General features: G+C 35.9%; 1 protein-coding gene across 7 annotated transcripts in view; it reads left to right on the top strand.

The window, feature by feature from the left end:
- Nucleotides 1–25,752, top strand: part of Il1rap (interleukin 1 receptor accessory protein) — a 134,234-nt gene that overhangs the window by 84,938 nt on the left and 23,544 nt on the right. For all 7 annotated transcript variants that reach the window (XR_002788345.2, XR_010051668.1, XM_023560290.2 and 4 more), the window contains 4 exons: nt 6,892–7,057; nt 9,528–9,599; nt 11,463–11,589; nt 13,839–13,987. Coding sequence is in view for 5 of the 7 variants with exons in the window: in XM_023560290.2 (XP_023416058.2) it covers nt 6,892–7,057; nt 9,528–9,599; nt 11,463–11,589; nt 13,839–13,987 (514 nt within the window). In the remaining 2 variants the exon portion in view is untranslated. The remainder of the gene's footprint in view (nt 1–6,891; nt 7,058–9,527; nt 9,600–11,462; nt 11,590–13,838; nt 13,988–25,752) is intronic.

The raw sequence follows: 25,752 nt of genomic DNA on the forward strand, positions 1-25,752 counted from the left end.
ACAATAGTGAGGAAAATAAGATTAGACTGGGTATATACACGTCAGATAGTATACTTTAAGATAATGAGTGTTACTAGCAATAAAGAGGACATTTTATACTAGTGAAAAAGTGATTTCATCAAGAAGACATGAAAATAAAGCTATAGTAATACAGTACAGTACTTCCAAATACAGTTAGCAAGACTTGACTGAATTGAAGGGGAAAAAGACAATTCCACAGTCACTGTGGAAAATTTTGAATTCTCTAAATTGCTATTGAAGTAACTTAAGAATGAACTTAGAGAGACTTCTTAGGAGCAATTTGCAATGAGATTTTGAGGAAAATCGTGCTTGGAAAGAACTATTCTACTTCCTATGCAATTCTGTGCCGAGCAGGCAGTGGTTGCATGTGTGTGGTTCTGGAGCATAAGAGAAAAATCAGAGCTGGTGATAGAGAATTGTATGCATCTATGTGATATTTGAAGCCCTTGAGAGGAATAAATAAAGCGAGAAGAGAAGCCAACAAAGTGAGTCACTGGAGACACTATTCATGCGGTGAATGGAAGCATGAAGTCTGAAAAAAAAAAAAAAAGACTGAGAGAAAAATATGTCAGTGATGTAAAACAGTTGCCATGGCAGTGGCCCAATAGTGTACAAGTGATGACAATCGGCAAACAACCATCTTTTCTATCTCTGATCATAAAAAAAATTGCTACTGGTGCATGCCATGCAGGCTTTGCTTCTCCCCCTTTGCCTACTTGGCAGATATTTTTAATCCTAAGATTTCTTCCATCTTGGGGACAAATCAGTGTTTTCATTAGCTATATTTTCTGCTGCTGTAAAACAGTGGCAGTGTTGCTTTTTGCTTTTTGCAGTGTTGCTTCTGGCATTATGCTCAAACATCCAGTGAGGGACCACAGTCCTACTACAGCAAGTCTCTTTTGGTTGAAATCTCTACGTTGATGTCGTAGGAATGGTGTATTTTACTACAAGGTTAAAAGTTACATTAATTAGGATCAATTCTAGCAAATTTGTTTTTATATCTGAAAGTTGAAAGCTGCTGTATTGAAACGATGAAAAGGAAGCTAATATAGCAGACATTTTACTAGTGCTGTATAAGGCAGTATGTCAAGGTGCTGACTTTATATGGTGTAATATTGGTGATACTCTTCACAACTGTTCAAGAGGGATGTCGTCTTTCAATAGACAAAGAAATGGAGCCTTAGAGAGGTAAACACAGTGAACATCCAATGAATGCAGGGCTTGTTCCAAGTGCTTTCTTTCAGTGTTTTGCTCAACATTCTTATGAAGTAGGCTCTCCTGTTTTCTAAGGAAAACAAGGTAGAGTGCCATTGAGAGATTTCCCAAAGAGCATAGGGCTGTCAGCCAAGATTGAATCCCATGTGCTATGCTCTGTACTTTTCTATAATTTTCTCAAAACAATTAAGATGCAAACAAAAGAGTCAGAGATTTCAGGTCAGTTTTGTGTGATTTCAAAACCTTTACTTTCTGGAACTGATGTACAAAAGGTCTTTACTGTTAGAATTTAGGGTCCTTTGCATCTTAGAATATGTAGCGGATGATGAGCTGAAGTAGGGGACCAGGGGAACTTGTGAGTGGCAGGGCCTGGGAAATGAGAAAGGGCTCTCATATAGTATCCTTGGAGGAAGCAGAAAACCTCATGTTTGTATTTCAGAATTAAGGGGGAAATGGGGCAGGATTTCATTTTCTTCCTCTGCACATCTTCACTTCATCTTTCTCTTCTCTTCTGCATGGCCTGGTTTCCTTAATTCAGGAACCAGAATTCACAGTTCTCTAATTCAACAATCCTAGGAGGTAAATTGATGCTCAGTAAATGTTTGCTGAGTAAGTCAGGTTTGGTAACCAGCCTGAAAAGGAAATTGTGGTTTCTAAGTGATTTCCTGAATTTCAAGGAACTTCTAGAGCACGGTATGTTTATAAATTGGAGAATGCCTGTTTTATGTACATTGGGACTTCTAAGTATATAGCAGTAAAAATGGAAGTAAATGTGATCCTGTTATTGCTGTCATTTTTATTGCTATTATTATTAGATTTATCTGGAGACCCGGGTTTTAAAATATGGCAAGCCATCCAAACTTTCGTATTACTGGATTAATTTTCTGTCTCATTGATATGGTTAGATATTTGAAATTCTGTTTTATAGAAACACTCATAAAAGATAAAACAATTTTTCCTTTTCTCCAAAGATCAAAAAAAATCCGCTTTATTGGATGTTTTGTTTATTATACTATGACAACTGCTGAAAGCCTCTCAACTACCACTCAGCAGAAACAATGTCAAGCTGGTATCAGTTTAGCAAAAGCAGATCCTGCTACCCATCGTGGTGCTTAAAATTGGGGTATGACCCTCCCACTTGTAATTTTTACCATGTAATCAACCAGATTTTGTCAGATGTTAGATACTTGAATCTCAGAAAATAGCAAAACCTTTGCTTATTTTTTTATGAAAAATATCATCAGGAAAGAACACTGCTGATAAAGTGTCTTGCTAGCATTACATGTACTGTTGGGCAGTTAGTCCAAGGTTTGTGTAATAGACTTTGGTTTTTAAATGCTTGCTTTAATTTGGTTTGACAGCTTAGATTGGTTCTTGCTCTCATGCCTTTCCCCATGGTCCCCATACAGCGATTTCTGACCTTTGAAGATAGTGTGTGTCAGATTTTCTTTTAGAGTTACTTGGATGCACTTAAACATGCAATGTTTTACATTCACTGTTAGGGCTTTCAAGGACTCAAAATTCACCATTTAAACTTAAAACCAAATTCAAATAAATATCCACTGAGTCTACAGGCTAAATTAGGTCAAATCAATCACCCATTCTGTGCTTTGATAGAACTTAATTCACCTCTCCTCTTTGTTCATGTGGTGATTGTATTCCAAATGTGCTGCACAGGGTGCTCTTTCACTTCCTGTTCCTTGAATACCAAGCACACAGTGTAAAACTGAGCCAATACACATTTCACTTAGGAATTGATTAAATAATTGAGTGAATTAGATGAGAGTATAAAGTTTCACGAGAACAAGTGCCATTTCTGTTCTTTCTGGCTTGTTGTGTGCATAGCTCCTAACAGTGCCTGGCACATTGGAAGGACTTTGCCAATATTTATAAATATTGAAAGACTTAGTTCTGTTTACTGGAAGTGACTGAGTTATGTAGCTCTTCTGAGACTTCATGACAGAGTAGAATGTATTTTATAACCATATAATCTTGGATGTAAAAGCTTCAGCAGCTATTCCAGACTCTCCAGAACTTGTGCTAGTTAAACTCTTTGTATTTTTATTCTTTTCCCTTCCTTTTAAATTTCATCACTCTGTGTTTCATATTCTGTAAACGCATCACCCACTGTATACACCATGAGCGCTCTAACCATGTCTTAAGCCGTTGCTTCTTACATATATAGTTTTGATGGTGGAAAGGAATGTGCAGATCTCCATGTGTCAGACATTGAGGCAGATTGTTGATCAGGCAGATGTTACTTATACACCTCCTACCGGGCCATACAGCAGAGAATTTTCTAAAGGAGGAGGTTTTCATGGAAACACAACATTGCAGTGAAGTAATTTAAGTCTAAAAAGAAGCAGAAAATACTATCAGAGTGCAGGCGAGTTCTTCGTATCTTCCCTGTGCTTGGAGTGTATCTCGCTAATGTTTTCACTTCTCCCCAGTAACTATGCATGTTACAATTATGCTGAAAGATCCAGCCCAGAGTTTCCTTCTTCATTAAGTTTTCTAGATGCATACTGTTGGATTTGCTGCATATACTCTTCTGCCCCCATAAACCTTCTATTTGATTTGTGACACTCTTTCATTAAACTAAATACCTATAGGTTAGGAGCCTAATCTTTTCCAGCTTTGTGCTTTGTTCTTTCATGTGATAGGTTCACTGAAGGAAAACACTTACCCTTCGCTTCTGCATGGCATTCCCTGCCAGCAACCTTTCTTTCTCCACATGCTTTATTTCCTTCCACTCAAGGATTTCAAAGTCACTTCTTGTGCTGCTTTTTACCCCCATGTTGGGGTTGGTTGTCACAGTAGCAACTTAGTGGTTGAAAAGTTGTTCTTCTATTTCACTTCTCTATTTTGAAATCAGAATGAGGAAGTTCTCGCACACCTCGAAGGACTGTTTGTTCTATAGTCAGTCTAGTGTTTGTTTCTTTGTAAACATCCATTTACTGTTAGCTTATTTCTCATTTTTGGAAATGTTTTATACTTGATTATTGAAATCTGTGTTTGTTTCCATTTTTTGATGGATTCCAAACAAGTGGTCCTGAAGTCATTACAAGATTCACAAAGTCTTATTTTTCAACATTTCTTTATTATGTTTAACAATGTCTTAAAAGTCATATTCTATAGGGTCTAGAGAATGAACTGCTTATAAGGAAGCTTGAGATCTAGTTTAACAGTTTGGGCTAAAATGAAAAGTTTAAGAGTGCCTTGATACTGATTCCTTGACACATATAAATATTTACAACCTGAAATAATGCCTGTATTTCGGTTCCCCAAATGCTACAGGCATAATGGATTCCTCTCAACACACTCTTAAAAAAAGTGCTGTTGACAAGTTTGGTATAACTGACTTCTAATCTTGAAAAGTACACTTTTCCAGCTTCCCACTAATTGCAGGAATCAGTGTAATTCATAGGACAGAATCCCAGCATCACTATTAGCAGTGGAGCTGGCCTTGGGGTTGGCATGGTTGCAGAGCTGCTGCATTGCATGAGGGACTCTAATAGGTAGAATTAAAAGCAAATGCTTTGACACCAAGATTTAGGTTCACAACTAAAGCAAATAGACCTAGATCCAAATTTCAGTTTTGACACTGCCTCGTGCAGTAACAGTGACTGCCACTTACATGTCATAGGTCTTTGTTTCTATATCTATGAACTAGAGAGAAAAGCAAGAATGGGTTGAGATAATGGAGCACATGGTAGTTGTATATCTCAGTGTAATCTGTACACCACCAGCTGGATCATGGCTGAGGAGCAGTGTTCAAAGTTAGCTAAGCCAGTAAGTCTTTATTCAGCTGTCTGGAAATCTGAGTTATAGCTGTAAAATTTCCTATCTGGAATATCTCTGTGTTTTGTGGTTCTTCTTTTCTTTTCTTTTCTTTTCTTTTCTTTTCTTTCCTTTCCTTTCTATTCTATTCCATTCCGTTTCTTTTCTTCCCTTTCCTTTCCTCCCCCCCCCCATCTATAAAACCAGAATATATTCTGATCTGTCTACTTCACAGGGATTTAAGAACAGCTAAACTAACAAATGAAGAGAAAAATATCTTTGGCTTTTTTAAATGAAAGGTGACACAAAAATCAAATAGAGTTCTATAGGCATTCTGTCCTCAATTTAAACCCAGTCTGGCATAAATGCACTGTAAGAGTTTAGGCCTTTGTGACTTCATTCTTTGCGATAACCTAAGGTGTTGAAATCTTCCACTGATGTGACAAGTGCCCAGAAGCACTGCTTATCAAAACAGGAGAAATTGCACTGAGGAAATCTCATACCCCAGCTTACATCAGATCCTCTCCACGCAGCCGAGGTTCAGTACTATTCTCAAAAGACGAATTTCCTGTGAGAAAGATTATGAAATGTGCCTCTTAAGGTAACTGTCATATTTCAAAATATGTGCTTCAGGAATTGAAGAAAAATTTAAATGTACCAGAATTACAGTTGCACATAAGAATATAGGAAATTAAACCTAAAATTATTAATAGATCAGAATTTTAAAGACGTAAAGGACCTCAGAGATGAATTAATCTTTTTTAACCCATGAATTAACGATGCTTAAAAGCAAGACAAAGACATTTTTTATCATTATAAGTTATATAAAATAAATACATTCATCATGGGAATTAGTGTCTATACATGTGGATCTTGATCCATTTTACTTCTCTTTTCCCTCCCCAGCTCTCTTTTCCCTTCCTCAGATTTCCTGCCAGTCTCTGTCACTGTTTCCTATCATCTATCTTTTATTTTAATGTTAAAGCAAAGTGATATTGTTTTACTTTTTTGAGAGGTGGGGCTTCTGGCAATCAAACTCAGGACCCTGTGCTTGCCAGGAAGGTGCTTATGCCACTGAGATATATCCCTGGCCCTCATGCAAAAGGTTTTTTGAAAAGCAAATATTCAACATGTTTTTTTCATGAATGAGAAATTGAATGTTTCACTAAAATAAAAAATAAAAAAAAAAACACTAGCCATTTGATGAGACTAAGCCAAAACAAGACTCTAATTACTTTGTCAGCAATAGTGGAGTCTCAAAACTTTTGACATCAGTTGACTTGTAGGAGCGTATGAGAAGCACAAAGATACTTGTCAATCTTGATAAGGCTCCGTGTTTTTAATATTTAAATTCTGGAGGCTATCCTACTACTCACTTGTAAAACTAAGATAAAATAGAGGAAAACGAGAATGGCAAATGATGTCTAAATCAGAGTCTGGTTAATCTGACAGAGTGAGTGGGATCCTGAAATAATAAAATCAGTGATAGTTGCAGAAAAAATGAAAAGTAGTTGTTTGCTAAAGAAGAGTTTGCAGTTGCTCAAGATTTCTTTGTCATCATTTCCAAACCGTAACCTTGCTTCACAATCAACACTGGGTTCCAACAATTTGAGTACTGGATCCTGAGACAGGAAGAGGTCTCTGTTTTTAAAGTCACACCTTTGCTCAGAATTTTAACTGCCTTCTTGCAAGAAAGTTAATGACATTCATGCCACCTTGCAGAAATGTTGTCTAGATAATTGACCAAATAGTTTTGCAAAAAGTGCAGAACAGATTATTTCGACATTGTTCTGTGAAGAATTAGATGCCAGCATAGATGTGTTTGTATATTTGTGATGAGCATAGCTAAGATATAAACATCTTTTCTTCTTCTAGGGTTGTTATTTAGTAAAGAATTTTCATAATGTACTGCCTGCTGGCATGAACTTGAGCTTTTACATTCCTTTGACTTCAAATAATGGAAATTACACGTGTGTGGTTGCATATCCGGAAAATGGGCGCATCTTTCACCTCACCCGGAGTGTGACCGTGAAGGTGGTGGGTAAGCATGACCTGTATTAAGCACTCACAGAAAAATATGCAGTAATGTGACACTGGCTCTTAGAAATTTATTACAGTCAGTCTGTAGATTCTGTAAGTGGAGACATATTTTTTGTCCATTGCACTATCCTCACAGCCTTCAGCAATTCCTAGTGCAAAGTAATCATTTACCAGCTATCAGTTGAGTCAACGATATGTGAACAAGTGAAATAAGGCTTATGGGGGGGTGAAAAGTGTATCAGGCAGACTTCTGTTTATTAGCCTTATGACTGATCAAGTTCTCCAACTCATCCTATCTGTAAACTAGCACTAAGATCACCTAGTAATTGAGAGTATTAGAAGTAATATACATACAGGCTGATAGATTTCCAGGCAAGCAGTGGAGTCTCAATGAATATTATTAATATTATTGTCCAAAAAAAGTATTTTTCTTGGTTGGGTTAAGTACATTGTCTCATTCTATATACTGAAACTACTGTTGCTGTTGCTGGTGATATTTGCTAGCAGTTCTCAGCATGGTTTTGCATTGAGGGAACTGAGCCAAAAACAGGGAAATGGAAGAGAGAGTCCCGTGACAGAGTTGGAACTCCTATCAGATCCAGATATTGAGAGAAATGATGTCACCATATGTGGCATTTAAGGGCAAACCATAATTTCCACTGTGTCTCCCCTGTTTAAAATAACATATGTGAGTAATATTTTTCTATACTTATATTCAACTAAGTGGAAATGTTGAATCCCAGAAACAGGAAGTCAGTTCTTTAAAGACACTCCATGAGTTAGTAGAACAAGTCAATTTAAAACCTTGCTGTCTGTCTGTTCAGTGATTTTTCTACTAGTTGGACACCAGATTCAAAGTTTCTACTAGTTGGACACCAAATTAAAAGTTCTAATGTAGGGCAAATAAAATTCAAATCATATAATTTTTAAATCATTTATCTGCTTACTTTTTGAGTGACACTGAGGTGGGTTTTTATTCTCATCTTAGAGTTAAGGGAAGATTTTCCTTTAAATAAAAACTCAGGTTCATATGGTGAATATATAGCCACATCACAATTAAAACATGCTCACTAAATCTTTAAAACCACAAAAAGTTCATAGAAGGTTTTTCTTTCAATTTAGGAATACAGATTATTATAAAGAGCAGTAATCCCATGAATGGGCTTTTAACAACAATTAGGTAGATGTCTGTTGATATAAATCTTTTTATGCATACATTTATTTAAAACATTTAAATAGATCCCATACAAGACTGAGGATTTTATAGATAAATATTTAAATAATAACTAATAAATGAGTTATAAATTGAAAATTACCATTAACATAATAATGCTAATTTATATCTAATGTGTAATAATTTGGTATCTAAAAGGAAGTATTTAGAGGAGAAATAATTAAAACATTAAAGCTTTTAGTTATACTGTGTTTGGCATAAATGAGAAGTCTATCCACATGTAAGTTTTAGAAGTGAAGGACCCGAGTTAAACAGTGTATCCTGAATCATGGGAAGAATTCAGTGTGCTTTTTTAGTGTCTTTATAAAGAAAAAAACTTGCTTTGTTGTACTCACAGCACTTGTCACCAAACGTGTGAGTTTTATACACCGAGTGATCCTGCAGGTCTCTGAGGCTTCTATCTGTGTTCCCTACAATTTAAATCAATTTGATACTGATTACCTGGTTAGCACAGGTCCCACAGTGGAAGGGCTCAGTCCCACCGGACTGCCCTGCTTCTCCCCTTCAAATGCCATTGCAAGCAGTGGGTCCGCAGGTTCCCCACATCTGCATCCCATGTGCGTATGGATTGATGGTTCCTACAACTTCCTTCTTAAATCCTGTGATTTTTCCATAGTGGTTTACAAAACTCAGAAAGTCATTTTACTTACATTTACTAGATTTTTATAAGGGATGCTATAAAGAATTCAAATGCACACCAAGGTGAAGATGTACATAGGTGAGGTCTACAAGTATCTGCCAGGCTTTTATATCATACCTTGCTTATCTTTCCTGCTTCCAACCCTCACTGTGAAGCTATTGAGGAACAGTGGCCATCTGATTAGCATACAGAGAGAAGCTCCTTACTCCATTGGATCCAAGAGTTTTAGAAGCTTTAGGACTCAAACTGGGAGTTAATACCAAATAACAAAAAGCTAGGGCAAAAATACTCATAGTCACCCTAATACTCAGGAGATTAAGTACCAATTAGGAGCTCTGTGTCAAGAGCCGGTAAAACAGACTAAATATATTCTTTTTAGGATGTTGCACTTAGGCACTTAGTTGTTTGCTTTAATTGAATGAAGTACAGTAAAGTTTTATATATAAAATACTACACATCTTCTCAGGAATTGAAAAACTGTCCCAGGAAATTGGACACAACTTCATGGAAGATTAATATAGCTACATGATTTAACCTCTCTCTCTGTCTCTCTCTCTCTCTCCTTTATCTCCCTCTGTCTTATTTTCTGTATCACAGGCTCTCCAAAAGATGCATCGCCCCCCAAGATTTATTCCCCCAATGATAATGTGATCTATGAGAAAGAACCAGGTAATTATAGCTGTGCAACTGAATTCCAGTTAGATTCTCTGAATTACAAGTAGTAAAGTGCGGTTAAGTTAGCAAAAGACAGCAAGGAGCTGCTATAAAGAAATGCATGAGTTTAAATTGAAAGCCTGTTGTCAGAAACCGAGGCAGCTCTAGGGATGAGCTGCTCTGGGATTACATGGGCAGAAAACTCAGGGATTCTCTGCCTCTCTCTCTCAGCTTCTGTGCCTTCTCCTACTGGCCGTCTTCCTCTGCTGATCAGCGATTTCTGTTTCACACAGACTTGACTTTGCACAATGCTGTGCTTTGCAGAGACAGGAGCATAAGACATCCGTTAAGCTTCTGTGCCACTAACAAAGACTGGAGGGTGGATCTCAGAGACTACACTAGGACTACCATAGAGAAAAATCAATAGAGCTATTACACCTGCGCACAGAACACTATTGAATGTTTACTGTAGCTTCCTCTGTCTCCTGTTGGTTTTTATAGTTTTTCAATCTAGATAAACATCATTTGTAACTGATCAACAAGAAATAATTATGTTCTTGTGATGCAAAGCCTCACACAGTTGAGTGAATAGAAAAAAACAACATTTGAGCATTTTCTTAACTGTATCCTTTATGATAAATTCCATCCAGACACAATGAATGATATAAAAGAGGATTTGTTTAAAGTACACTAAAGATAATAGAATCAGTGATCAGTAAAAGTAGAGAACAACACCATCAAAAACAGAAAACACTAAAATTTGTTTGATTTGCCTTAGTTAAAAGAAAAACAGACAACACACGTGTCATCTGCTAACCTCAAACCAACTGAATTTGTTAGAATTAGCTGGGGCATTTTATACGAGTGGAAAATTCTTCTCACTGGTAGGGTTAACTTAATCCTGCTCATTTCTAAATTGGTCTTCACTTTATCTTCTTCTGTAAAGTATTGAAAGGGAAAACTGAATGAAACAGACCTAAAATCATGCATTAGGGTGGGACTAGAATATGACCACTCTGCCAGATAAAGCTAAGTTCTCATGAAAGTGACAGCACAATTTATCGTCTAAAGGGACACACTTCTGGAGAATGAAAGCTTTCAGTATAGTAGTCAAGAAAGCACGAATAAAGCACAATTGTTCTAAGCAAACTGAGATGAGAAATCTAATCCAAATTCTGGCCTCCTGTTTATTAACAATTTGTCCTCGACATATCCTTTAACATGTAAGTTACAGCTTTTGCTTAGAAAAACCTCACAATGTTTTGTTAAGATTAAATAAGGTTTTTAAAAGATGTAAATATCGAGCACAGAGTTTTTGGTGAGTGTATTGCTGCTGCTGCTGCTGCTCTCTCTCTGTCTCTTCCCTCTCTCCCATCTTCCGTCCCTCCCTTCCCTCTCTCTCAGGATATCCTTCTCAGAAATAAGCTAAAGATAGCTTAGAATTTCTGTTTTTGAGGTATCTTTAAGTTTACTGACCAGCTTGAGCCTTTCCAGATGAGGCCTCCTTGGCCAGCAATCTCAGCAATGGCGTCTCCTTTGGAAAAGACCAAAGATCTGGAGAGTCTTCCTGTCACTCTTTCTTAGGGAGGGATTAGAAGAGCAGTCTGTGGAGGTTGAGCCCTAAACAGGACGTGGGCAGAGTCATTTTGAGCCCACACTGCCTTGTTAGAGCATATTGAGATGATATTAAAGTGGTCATTCTAGTAATTTATATAAAGTTATTGACCTTCTTTGTTAGTTTTGTCTTTTTGTTTGGTTGTTTGGGGATGGGATATTATCTGTGGTAGTCCACCAGACAGACCAATATAACCAACCACATGAAAGTCACAAAGGAGCGGGTTAACTTCATCTGCTAATTTGTTTCTGTTTTTGTTTTAGGAGAGGAGCTCCTCATCCCCTGTACAGTTTTTTTTAGCTTTATTAAGGACTCTCACAATGAGGTTTGGTGGACCATTGATGGAAAAAAGCCTGATGACATCACTGTTGATGTAACCATTAGTGAAAGGTATCATAGTGGGCCACAAGGAAGCCACTAACCTTTGCCCCTCAGTCTAATACTAATACGGCAGTTTGCTATGTACTAAACAATGAGAGAAAGATTTTCATTTCTACCTACCGTTCACACAACTGTGAAGAGTTTCAGATCTTTCAGAGCTGTCTTCCTGAGTCATAGCTACTGCACCTGCTATCATCCAAAGCCGTATGCCGCCTAATGTCCGTTAAAGATTTGAATCAGAATGCCCTGTGGCTTGCCATCTCCGCCATGGTTTTTCCCATTGCCTGCTATCATCTTAAGCCTAGCAAAATCAATACATTTATGATACTCACTTGGTAGTAGGTAGGACACTTAGCCTGTGAACAAAAAGGTTACAATGTAGGGCTGCAAATATATGAAAGTAGTCTTTGTCACAGTCCTGGGGACTCTGCCTGTATTTGTGTTTAATACTGCAGAAAACCGTGTTTAATTAGCATATTGCACTGAGCATACATTGTCTATTTTGTTCATCCTTAAATACGTAATCATTTTTTAAATGTTGACTATGTACCTCTATGTTTTTAAATTTTTAAGTTTCAAATGGTTGAGTAACGCTGTTCCCTTATGAAATAACAGCATGAGGCATTTCATTCTTAAATAAACCTGAATGTTTGAAAGAGAAGCATAAATTTTTAAAGGCAATAATATTTCTCTGAAAATGAACTATAGCATTACCAAAGAGCAATTGAAGCACTGCAATTACTAACAAAATCAGCAGCCAATCAATTACATAACAAAAGAATTCTAAAATCTTAAGCTGTGTCACCTGTGTATGGATAGAATTCAAAAGTTGGGTTTTTTTTCCTTAATAAGTTCAGATTTTGTGCATCAGTTATACAGTGGTTACTTTATATTGGATACTTAGTTCCTCACCAGGTAGGTTTTGTAGGAATAACAATGACAGAGTAAACACTGCAGTATAATCTGATAAATACAGTGACTTGGAAAGACTGGCCCGCATAAGGAGATTTAAGAAGGGATTTAGTCAGTTTTAGTAGATTTAGTCAGTTTCAGGGTTCAGTTTAGGAGTTTCTCAGAGGATGTATTACCAAAATAAGGATTTGGGTAGAAATTACCTGGAAAAAGAAACGGAAAGACTTCCTGGTAAGGGAAACTTCACATGCCAAGGCTTAGAGGTTAAGAAGCAGAACACATAAAAAGAAATAACCTTTCCAAAATTGAATTACTTTTTGTAGAAAGGAATATGTGACAGTTGTGGCTGAAGGCTCTGAGGCAGAGTTACTGATCATTTTAGGAATTCTCCTCTTTGCATCCCCCATCTTCACAGAAATAATAACAGTGAAATCACCTTCCTCCTGACTGTGATAGAGATCTGTTGTCAGTGTCTGTCAGAGCAAGAGGTGAAGCTTAGGCTAAACCAATCAGCACCCTTAGCCAGATTTTTAGGACTGATACACAGTAAACCTAATCCAACAGGAAAACTGGATGGCAGTCAGGCATAAGCACAAAGCAGGTCAAAGGGATTTTAAATCTTGATCTTAGACTCAAAGCTCTAGATCTTCGTCTCACTGAGTTTGGGTATATTTACTTTCCCAGTTTTTGTGCTCCTAGCCATTTCTTTTCTTGAGAGTGTTAGGATTTACCCATGACCAAAACATTCTGTGTTCAGCATCCAAGCTTCCAGAATCACTGAAGTGCAACGGCTGCTACTGTGAGATAATAATGATACCCTACATCGACATTGATTAAGCTTTGTTCTCCTACATATCCACAGACATATTCAGTCCGCAGCATGCTTTGGTAAATTACCACATGCAGTGCACTGTGTAGCCATTACCACTTTCCTCTTTTACAAAACACAAGATGTGGAAGCCTTAGTTACCTTGTCCAAAGTATGTGGCAGTAAATGGGAAACCCTGACACAAAGTCCCAGGCATCTAATCACTGAAAAGACTACAGCATTCTGCACCAGAAGCTTGTACAAAAGAGATATTTTTCTTTCAAGAGAGAGCAGTAATAAGAAAGCAATATTGGGATTCATTGTAGACCTGGAGATGGTGTACAGTACACATGGTGAACAGTAGTATCAATATCTAGATGTTCCCTTTCATAGACATTGTGTCACGGGCAACACTGTCTGTAAATATCCTGTCTGCCCCTACCTGGGAGCTCTTTGGTTGCTTCCTTGCCTGATTCACATGTAGTGTGAAACCATGGAGTCTCACACAGGCTTTGATTTTTTCTTCCCCTCTCTCCAGTGCAAGTTACTCTACCATGGAAGACGAAACAAGAACTCAGGTTTTGAGCATCAAGAAAGTCACCCCTGAGGACCTCAAGCGCCACTATGTTTGTCACGCTAGAAATGCCAAAGGAGAGGTTGACGGAGCAGCCACGGTCAAACAGAAAGGTAATGGATGCTCTCTGGACAGATGTGTGAACTCCGACTGTAACATGGTGGTGAGTAGGAGAAGAGAGATTGAGAAGGAGAGAGATCCTGCACCTAGCGCAGCATCTGACATGTAGTCATGAAGCAACACTCAATGGAAACACCTGAGAGAAGGTTTCCATCCACATGAAGATAAATACTACTTCAAATCATACTTATTTTGGGCTGGCTTGGGGTTTGAACTCAGAGCTTCTCACATGTTTGTCAAGGAGCTGTAGCCCCAACCCCTCAAAATATTTCTAATCATTCTAGAACTTTAGTGTCCTAATGGTGCTAAAAAAATTCATAGGATCATCATACGGAAGCATAATTTTATACCTATACAGTCATTAAAACTGAAAATATTCAAAGCTACCAAAGATAAAATTAAGCTGACAGTCACCTGTTATTTGTAGAGCATGAAGACACTTTTAAAAATCATTAATGACAGAGTTCAAGAGGAAAAAAAATCATCTTATAATCTGACCAAATTCTTACATAATTTTCCCGACTAATGGGTTACTATGTACCCATTGATGTCCTTAAAGAATAATGAAATACAAATAGCAATCATCTAATTGTATAAAAGTTAAATAAAGTATAGAGTGCTAGTTCTCAAAAATATATAATTTTTAAATCATCACAAAACATCCTGAATCAATATTTAATTAATTTTGTAATGTACCAACTATAATTGCTAAAAAGAAAATTATGATTTTTACATGTTGTAAAAATTATTGCTATGCTAATATGACTATATTTTTGTATAATAAATAAAATTTGTGAAGCCTCCTTGTGTGAGCTGTTGCTCTTAAACTGTCTAAAAATCTCTTTGGATTTCTCCCCTAATACAGAATCCCAGTCAATCCATCCCTTCCAGAAAGTTTTTTCCGTCTTCTGGAAAAGAAAAAGTAATGATGTCATCACACTTTCAATCAGGTCATTCAGAATCATCCTAGATCCTAGAATTTAGCAGAGCTTAAAATATTTATATCCAAAGTGGAAAAAACTAGTTTATAATCATTACATTTTTGCACTGGGACTAAATCTTTTTTTTAAAAGCTGATGAATCAGCAGGACACATCAGAACATTTTATTACAGATGAGAAAGACATGAGCAAGGCCGGAAGTGTACGTGCCTCTTCAGAAGTCTTGGTTTAATCAGGATAAGTCATTGTTGCTGCTCCTTGGTAGCCTCTCTAAAGACTGATGTCTTCAGACATAGCAACTTTCCAGTGTCAGTTCCTGAGAACTCCACTGGGAATGATTATGGATGCGAGTGCTGCATCTATTAAACTTCAGAGTTCAGATAGCCTGTTGAAATTGCGGTTTCTGTGTATGCTAACTCTGTGATCTCGGTAAAATCATGCAATCTCTCTGAACACTAATTTCTTGATAGTTAAAGTGAGCAAAATAATACCAATACCCCATCAGGTCATATGAAAGTACTCCAAACAGATCTTGTGTCTCATAATATATACTAATTCAATGAATATTACTCTTGTGATATTTTTCACAAGGTTTTCGTAAGTGTTATTTGACAGAGGCTTTTACGATCACATGCATGTCATTGTACTCTAGGCTTAACAAAATTAATCGGATTTCTTATCTCAGGAACCCTAAGGTTTTCATATGTTAGCTGGCATTTGATATGAATATCCATGGGGTTTATGATAGAGAGAGGTTTCAAATGTATCTCACTTGAGATTTCTTAAGTCTGGGACATTGCATGGAACACCTCTTCTGAGGCATGCGTTCTGGAAAGCAGTTATGGAAAAATGATATAAATTATTAATGTATTGTCAAAATTAAAAATCAAAACAACCAAGTAAAATATTTTCTTTAGGAGTGAGGCAGAAATCTGCCACCAGAGCTGCTTGAGCCACTAAGCCCCTGCTCCAAGTGCAGTGTGGACAGCGTTAGGGACATGAAAGGAGATGTGGTCAGATGAATTGTGCTTTTTGGTCCAGCGGTACCAGATGTATTCTGGCTTTGTTACTTAGCTTCTGATCTGGGCCAGCTAATGCTGAAATTCAGAGGGGCTATCTGAATTCATGAGCTCATGTTCTTTCTATGTATACTATGATACTTTCTATGATCCTTCCCTGAATTCAGTCACTCAGCATTCTCAGGACTTCATCAAAAATAAAGGGGGCAAAGACTCGGATACAAAATAAGAGAAATTTACTTAATCAACTTTATTGATTAAGCATGCATGACAGCATATTGTCATCTAGTCAGCTAAAGCAATTATAAAAGAAGAGAAAGTTAATGTTAGCACGTTAATGTACTGTTGTTTTTTAATATGATAGTGAGAAGGATTTAGGGAAGGTGTAAGTTTAATTTTATGAGAATCTGCCAAATCTACTTTCAGTTTTTTGGTGGTTTTCAAAAGAACCAGGAATCCCAACTCAGGACCTTATGCTTGCCAGGCAGCTGCGTGTGTCACTGAGCTGTATCCCTGACCAAGTCTGCGTTTTGGATGTACCCACATTTCAGATGCTACTCTGCCCCACCAACTTTTGAGTTATCTGATGTTAAAATTTTAACTAAGAGATGAGTAGTGGTATCACACTATTTTTAATTTGCATTTCTCAGGTACTAATGATACTGAGCACTTTCTCATAAACTTATCGGTCATCATTTAATAATCCTTTTTGTAAAGTAGTCACAACATCTTTAGTCACTTTTGCTATTGGATCATTTGTTTTTAATTTAATGGGTAACTGGACACACAGAGAATGCAAAACTTTGTCAAATATATAATTTTACACATTTTATCCAGCTTGTAAATTCACTTTTTTCTCAATTTTTTTGTTTAGTTGTTTTCTAAGTCCTTACTAGTAGTTTTGTCCACATTAGGTTAGAAATACCTTGCAGTTTCTTCTGGAAAACTAGTATATTTTCCTATGATCCCTTTCACAGTATTTTTGTATATATAAGTAAAGCATTTTATCTGTCAGTTGTTTCCAAATCATATTGAAAAATCATTTCCTTTTTGTTGAATTGTTCTGAAAACTTGTCCAAAACAGAGTAGGCCCCGAAGTTGTGACTGTCTCTGCATTCTGCCTTGTGACCTGTGGATCATTCATCCAGTGTGATTCTATCTTAATTAGCATAGCTTCCAAGTAACTCATAAATCAGATACCATACCTCTGCCTGCTTTTCTCTACATAAATTGATTTGACTGTTTTAGAGCTTGTTGATTGATACATATTCTAGGGTTTTGATTCAAACTTTACTAAAATATGAATCAACTTAGGGAAAACTAAAAACTTTAAAACACTGCTTTCCAATCCAAGGACATGATATATTTCTCCATTTATTTGTGTATTTTTATTTTTTAAGCAATAGTTTTTCCTGTCTGTCTGTCTCTGTCTCTGTCGCTCTCTCTCACTGTCTCTCTGACTCTGTCTCTCTCTCTCTCTCTCAGATTTGAAGGTACAAGTCTTGCACACGTATTGTTAAACTTGTAAAACATTTCGGGGTTTCGATGCTATTTTAGTAACCATCTTTAAAATTTCACTTTCAAATGGTTTCTTGGTAAACTATACAAGTGAAATTATTTGATTTTTATGGATTGATCTTGATCTTTTGGCCTTCTAAATTGATGTCCTGGTTTGTGTTCAGATCCCCTCCCAAGCCTCATGCAATCATGGACGTGGCTAAGTCTGCTATTCGTAATTGGTTCATTGTCTGATGCTGGGATTGGTTGTGTGAGTGCTGTGCCTACCCAGAGTGGAGCTGGCATACAGTGTAAGGGCAGGAAGGGTGCGTACATGGACCTCTTTTGCTGTGTTCATGCTTGGTTTTTGCAGTGTCTATGATTGGCTGCCATGCCACCTGCCTTGGAGCCATCTGAGTATGCACTGTAACTCTTAAAACTGTAAGAAATAAACCTTCCCTTGCTTCACTTTGGGTTTCACGTCAGGTATTTTGTGTTAATAAGGAGAGGAAAATAATCATGATAATTGACTACCTAAATGGTAAAGTTTTTGTTTGTTTTATTCTTTTGGTCACTTAAGATTTTCTATACACTTGATCATCTTTCCCATACAAAAATAGATTTTACATTTCCTTTTCAGGTTGATACCTTTGATTACTTTTGCTGTCTGTTTCTTTTGGGCCTCCAGTTCAGGGATCAATAGTAGTTATGAAAGTGATTCATCTTTGCATTATTGAAGATAAACATTCACACTATATATTTTTAAATAGCTTCTATCTGCATGAGGGATTAAGGTTTTTTCATTTTTCTAAAAATAATGTTTTAATAAGGGTATTAAATTTTGTTGAATTCTCTCCATCCAATGAGTGGTTCGTGTGAGTTTGTTTTTCTTTTTCTAATCTGTCAGTGTGATAATTTACAGTGCTTGATTTTGAAAAATTTATCCAGTTTTACATTCCTGGAATAAACCTCCACATCAGCATGTCTTGTCTTTTTAATACATTGTCTGACTTGATTTGCTAATATTTTCTCAAATATCTGTGCACATGTTAAAGTTTTTGTGCATATCAGTATTCATGTAAGACACTGATTTACAACTTTTATTTCTTACAATAATGTTCATGCTATGAATAACTATGCCTGTCTTCTGAATGCCTAAATATAAAATTGTTGTTATTTTTGGATAATTTTTAAAAATTACCTATTAACTACCTGGGCCTGGGGTTCTGTTTAAAAAAGAATGCTTTGAATTGTAAGTTCAGTTTATTTAGAAGTTATTCCAGCCTTCTGTCTCTTCTTGTGGCAGATTTGAGAATTGTTCTTTCAAGGAATTTTGTTTTAAATTTATCTAAATTTTCAAAATATTGGCATGCCTTTCTTTTATTATCATTTTATGCCTACAGAATTTTCAGTGAGGTTTCACTATCATTCTTGCTGTTTGTAATTTGTGTTTTCATTTTCTGTTCTTTATTGTTTATCGTTCCAATTTTACTTTTTTCAATAAACATATCTCCATTTTTATTGCTAAAATATATTGTTTCATTTGTTTTACTCTTTTATTATTTTTTTGCTTACTTTGCAATTAATTTGCTTTTCCCACCATAAAATGAAAGTTAATATTATTGGGTTTAAGTAATTCTTCTTTTTCATCGGAAGTATTCAGAGCTATGAATTTCTCTCAAAGTATTACTTTAAAAATTTAAAGAAATGTATTTGCATTATCATGAACAATGCTATGCGATCTTCAAATTTTCTTTTTCATTTCTTGTTGACCCACGGTTACTTAGAAGTGTGCTACTTGATTTATACATAGGTGCTTATTTTCTTGAGCTCTTCATTAAATGAAGTATGAAAATTTAATTTTACAATTTATGTTCACTTGATAAAATGTGATACTGCATAATGCTATTATGTCTAGGTAGTTAAAATATAGCTGTGGTCATAAAAACTCAAGGAGAGGGCTTCTCTGACTTCAAAACCATCTGAGAAAACTGATGCAATAGGAGAAACATGAATCTGGGCTTCAAATAGGACGTCAGGTTCCAGCTCTGGTGCTGACTGTATGTAAACAGGTCCAACCCTGCTTTCCTCTTCCTCAGGTGCCTCCCTTAGAGAGCACTGAGAGAACAGATCAAAAGTGCTTTGCGTTGTGCTACCCTCTCGATGCTGACTTCTGACTTTTAATTGGATTCTGTAGTAACCGAAAGCATAGTTGGTATGATTTCATTGGTTTCAAGTATATTGAGTGTTTTGTTTAATTCTTTGCATATTTCCAGTTCAAGTTAGTATTCCACATGTTCCTGAGAAAAGTATAAACATTCTGCAGACATTGAGCATAGTGTTCTGTCAGTGTCAGCTCATTCAAATAGTGTCAGTGTTGTTTAAGTGTTCTATCTTCTTACTGGATTTCTTGTCAGTCTACTTAGTCATTCAATAATTGAGAAAGAGAGAGAGATTGAAATATTTACATAGAAAATGGATGGCTGTTTCTTATTTTTACTTCTGCCAGTATTTGTTTCATGTACTTTGGAAATGTGTTATTAACCATATGTAAAATTAATATTCAATATCTTTTGATGAATTGACTTAAATTATGAAATATCTATTTTCTGTAATACACCATGGCTAATTAATTTAGATATTTTGGCTTTCTTAAAATTACTATTTTTATTGTACATTTTTTCTATCCCTTTGTTTTATCCATCAGTCTCTTTATATCATATACATGTTATTGGATCTTGAATTTTTAATCTAGTCTTACAATGTCTGCCTTTTGGTTCAAATGCTTAATACATTTATATTTAATATAATTATTCACTTGCCTTAATTCTTACATCTGCTACTTACTGTTTTCATAATCTACTTTTTATTCTTTTTTGCATTTTCTGAGAAATTTGTGGTTTCTTAGTGTTATACCTCATCTTTTTTCCACCATTTTTATTTTGCTTTCACCTATTTTGTTTTAGTTTTGTATTTTTATACAATTTTTATCTGAAATATACAGTTAATATTTTTGTATATATTAAGAAGTACCATGATATACTCTTTAATTTTGCTTTAAACTGTTGTCTTTTAATAAAGTTAAGAATAAGAAAAAACTTTTTTTAATTTCTGGCATAATACACTGGTAACAGCATTTTAATCTCAAGAGCTGTACAGAATTCCTAGGGGTGCACATCTGCTGGTGATAAATGCTCCAAAACTGTCTTATTTCATTTTAATTTTTATATCTCAACACTTTATTAAGGAAGTTCTCAAATGCATGGAAAATTTTAAAGAATTATACAGTGAGAAGTCATATACCCTACATACATTCTAAATTCAAAGTGTTACTGTTTTTATCTTTTTCATACATATATTCATTTTGCTTTCCATCCATCAATTCATCTTGTTTTTGAAACCTTTGAAAGTAGTCATAGACATCAATAAATCATATCCTAAATACTTAAGCTCTTATCATTGCTAGTTTTAATAGTCACTTATGGTACTTTTGGTTTTAGGTAATAAAACTTTGATAGAGTAACAGTGAAGAAATTATGTGCACAATGTGGTAATTTTTGAGAAATACATATATCTGCATAGCCTGACAGCTTATCAAGAAATTGAATGTTACCTTCACCTCAGATCGTGCCTTACTCTTTCCTCTTATAAGCTTTGCTGCTCTCTCCCCCTACCACTGGTAACACAAGAGTTTTGAGTTTCTTTTACAGAATAGATTTTTCCTCTTTTAAAACATATGTGCATGAACCCATGCAGAATTTACTGTTGTGTAGAGTTCTTTTGTGAACAGAAGTTCTTGATATTTGTTCATTCATTCATTCATCCCTGTCTTTATCAGTCATTTGCTCCTTTTGTTTGCTGAGGAATAGTTATTTAAAAGAATGATTGCATTTATTTATTCATTTTCTGGCTGGTGGACATTTGATTTGTTTCCAGCTTGTGGAGCTTTTAATTACACTTTCTGTGAACATTCTTATCCAAGTGTCTTCGTGGACTTTTGCTTTTAGTTCTGTGATGTGAATGGTGATGAGCTAGTGGTGAATCACTAGCTTAGTTGCAGTGAAATTATTAGATCTGTCCACAAGTGTCTGTTGTTGCACATCAATGCCTGAAACAGAGGCACCTCTTTACCATCCTGGTTGTAGCCATCCTGGTGAGCATATTGTGGTACCTATCAGATAGTCTTATTGTCAGTTCTCTGATCACTGAGTAAAGAGCACTTTTTCACTTGCATACAGGCCATCTGTATGTCTTCTCCAGGGATACGACTGTTTAAATATTCTGTCCATTGTACCACTAGATGGATTGTGTTTTTCTCATTGACTACCAGGCATTCTTTTTTCTTAAAGTAGAACACTTTTTAAAAACTTTTATTTTTATTGGAACATTTTCGTTATACATAAGATGACATTCATCATAGGGCATTTGTTCCTATTGGTGGTATACATTGCTTCTTCTTTTTTATGGATTTCCCTCCCTTCCCTTCAACCACTCTTCCTTTCATTATTTACAAATGCTTTGTTTCCTTCCTTTTTTTAAATACTGGTGATTGAGCTCAGGATCTCACACTTGCCAGGCAGGTGCTTGTGCCACTGAGCTAAATCCTCCACCAAAAACTTGGTTTCTATTTTTACCTTTTGTTCTGTTTTTTTCTTGTCCCTTGTTTTCTTTTCTCTGTCCCCCTCCCTGTACCTCTTATTATATGAATGTTTTCTTCCCATTTCCCAATATATGTTATACATTTTGGTCCTTATTTGTACTTTCAATTTTCCACACCAGAGAAATGATAGGGTATTTAAACATGTTTGGCTGATTTATTTCACATAAAAGTATGGTCTCAAAGTACACTCATTCAGCTAGAAATGTCTCAAGCTTACACTTCTTTATTGCAGTGTATAAACAACCCCGACATTTTCTTTATCCGTTCATCAGTTCATGGACAGGAAGGGTATTTCCAAGATTTACCTATTACAAATGTGCCATCATAAATGTGGGTATGCATGTATTGCTGTAGTAAGATGGTTTTAGTTCTTTTGGAAAGGTAATAGCTAAATTGAATGGAAACACTAGTCCTATTTTTTTGAGGAATCTCCACATTGATTTCCACAGTGGTTGCACCAGTGTACACTCCTACCAACAGTGGAGAAGGGTTACTTTTTCCCCATAGCCCCTCTAGTATCTGTTATCAGTTGATTTCTTCATAATACCCTTTATTTCTCGAGTGAGATGGATTCTCAGTATTGTTTCAATTTACATTTCATAAATGACCCGTGATAATGAACATTTTTTCATATTTCTATTTATTATTTCTTCTTTATCTGTGAAGTGTCTTCATTTCAGAGTCCATTTTTGGATTGAGTCTTTAAATTTTGCAGGGTCTGATTTTTGTTTTGTTTTTTTTTTTAGTTCTTTATATATTCTAGACATTAGTCCTTTGTCTAAGGAGTAGCTAGCAAAAATATTTTTTCCACAGTGTATAATGTTGGTGATATCTTTTGGGATGCAAAATCTATTAATAAGATGAGATCACAGTTACTGACTCTTGATATTTCCTGCACAATCAGGATTTTGTTCATGAAGTCCCTGCCTATACTTATGTCTTCAAAACTTCTATCTATTCTATCTTCCAGAAGATTTAGTGTTTCAGTTTTAATATTTATATCTTTGTGACATTTCAATTTCAGTTTAGCGAATGATGAAACATACAGGTCTAGTTTTCATCTCCAGCATGTGGAAAGGTGGTTTTTCCAGCACCATTTATTTAAAAAGCAGTCTTGCTTCCCATAAAGGTGTTTGGCACCATTGTCGAAGAGTAGGTGGCTGGATGTGTTTCGAGTTGTTTCTGTGTCTGCTAATCTGTTCCACTGATCCTCAGCTCGCTCGCTCTCTGTCGCTCTGTCTCTCTCTGTCTCTCTGTCTCTGTCTCTGTCTCTCTCTGTCTGTCTCTGACAGTACTGTGCTGTTTCTTTTCTATTACAGTATTTTGTAGTATAATTTCAAGTCAGGGATTGTGATATCACTGACCTTGCCTTTTTTTTTTTTTTTTTTTTTTTTTTTTTTTTTTTTTTTGCTACTCTAAGTCTCTTCTGGTCCCAGATGAATTTTATAGGGTTTTTTCCCTCTAACTCTGTGAAATATGTTATTGGAATTTTGAAGAGGATTCCATTAAATCTGTGTAGCAATTTTGAAAGTATGGTCATTTTCGCTATATTGGTTCTTCCTATCCAAGAACAAGAAATATCTTTCCATTTTCTGATATGCTCTCCATTAACCTGCTTCAGAGTACTGTGGTTTTCAAAGCAGAGATCTAATCTTCATTCAATTGATTCCTAGGTATTTTATTGTTTTGGATGCTGTTGTGAAAAGCATTTTTCCCTGATTTCTCTCTAGTGAGATTATTTGTATACAGGAATGCTACTGATTTTTGAGTGTTGACTTTGTATCTAGCCACAGTACTGAATTTGGTTATTAAATCTAGAAGTGCTTCGGTAGAATTTGAAGAGTATTCTATATGAAGTATAATGTCGTCTGCAAATAATGATAAATTAACTTCTTCCTTTCCTCTCTTTATTCCTTTAATTTCTTATCTAATCACTCTAGCTAATATTTCCAGAACTATATTGAGTAAGAGTGGTAACAGTGTGCAGTCTTGTGTTGTTGCTGATTTTAGATTGAACGGTTTCAGATTTTATTTAGTGTGATGTTGGCTGTTGATTGTCATGGATGGCTTTAATCAGTTTGATACAAAGACCATTTATCCCAATTTTCTTAGGTATTTTAATCATGAGTGGATGTTGGACTTTGTCAGACACTTTTTCTGCAGCTATTGAAATGATCATGTATTTTTAATCCTTGGCTGTTAATATGGTGTAATATATTTATTGATTTGTGGATATTGAACCATCAGTGCATCCCTAGGATAAATCATACTTGGTCATGATGTGTAATCGTTTTAGTTGGTAGCATTCTGTTTACCAGTGTCTCACTGAGGAATTTTGCATCTATGTTCCTTAAGGAGATTGGCCTGTAGTTCTCTTTTTTCTCTGAATCCTTTGGTGGTTTTGGTGTCCATGTAATACTTGATTCCAGGAAGTATTCCAGGACTTTGAGAGTATTGCTTCTCTTTCAGTTTCATTAAGGAGTTTGAGAAGTAGCAGTATTGTGTATTCTCTAAATTTCTTGTAGAATTCAGCAGTGTATCTATTAGGGCATGGGCTTTTCTTTGTTGGTAGGGTTTTAAATGATTTCTTCAATTTCATTGACTGATACTAGTTTATCTAGAATTTTTATATCTTCTTAATTCAGCTTTGGTAATTCACATGTATCTAGAAATCTTTCCATTTCTTCTGTGTTTTCCATCTTAGTAGAATATGGGTTCTCAATGTTGGTATTCATGATTGTCTTAGTTAGTGTATTGTCTTTGCTGAGACAAAATACCTGACACCCCAAGTTTATTTAGATCACAGTTTGTAGATGTGTCAGTTCAGAATCAGTTAGCTCCAAGGCAAGGTGAGTTAGCAGAGGTGAACAGGTCCTGCTGGGCAGAAGGTAGCAAAGTAAACAGGAGAGCAAGACCACCCTCTTTCTGACCCTTATGTTGTATGCAGGCTGCTAGGATTGGAGACAGTACCCAACCAATCTGTGGACTAATTTAGTACTCAGCCACCCTTAATCCTAGCACTCTTAATCCTAACATTGCACCATTGGTCACCATACGACCTAGACTCAGCCACCTCTGAAAAAGCACCACCATGAACATACTAGGCTTCATGGGGGACATCTTAGCACAAGTCATAAAAATGATTTTCTGGATTTCTGCAGGATTTACCCCTTTTCATTCCTAACTGCATGGATTTGATTCTTTTATTTTCTTTTTCTGATAAGGTTGGCTATGAGTTTGTCTTCATTTAATCTTCCCCAGAACCAACTCTCAGATTCTTTAATTATTTGTATTGTTTTCTTAGGCTCAATTGCATTAATTTCTGCTATGCTCTTTATAATTTCCTCGCTGCTGTGAGCTTTGTGTTTGACTTGCTCTGCTTTTTCTAGAAGCTTGAAGTTCAACATTAGGTGATTTGAGCTCACTCTGTTTTTCCGAAATGTGAATTCATCACTGTAAAGTTTCCCCCTACGACTACTTTCATTGTGTTACAGAAATTCCAGGATGTTTTACTGGCATTATTGTTTAATTGAAGAAATGTCTAATTTCTTCTTTACTTTCATCTGAGACTCATCAGTTTTCAGGTATTTTTTATTATTCCTAGCTATCAGTTCTGTAACAGACACATTTTGCCAATGTTCT

This window comes from Cavia porcellus, unplaced genomic scaffold, assembly GCF_034190915.1.
Source record: "Cavia porcellus strain 051 isolate PalLab524CR breed Dunkin Hartley unplaced genomic scaffold, mCavPor4.1 scaffold_14, whole genome shotgun sequence".
In the NCBI taxonomy this organism is placed as follows: Eukaryota; Metazoa; Chordata; class Mammalia; order Rodentia; family Caviidae; genus Cavia; species Cavia porcellus.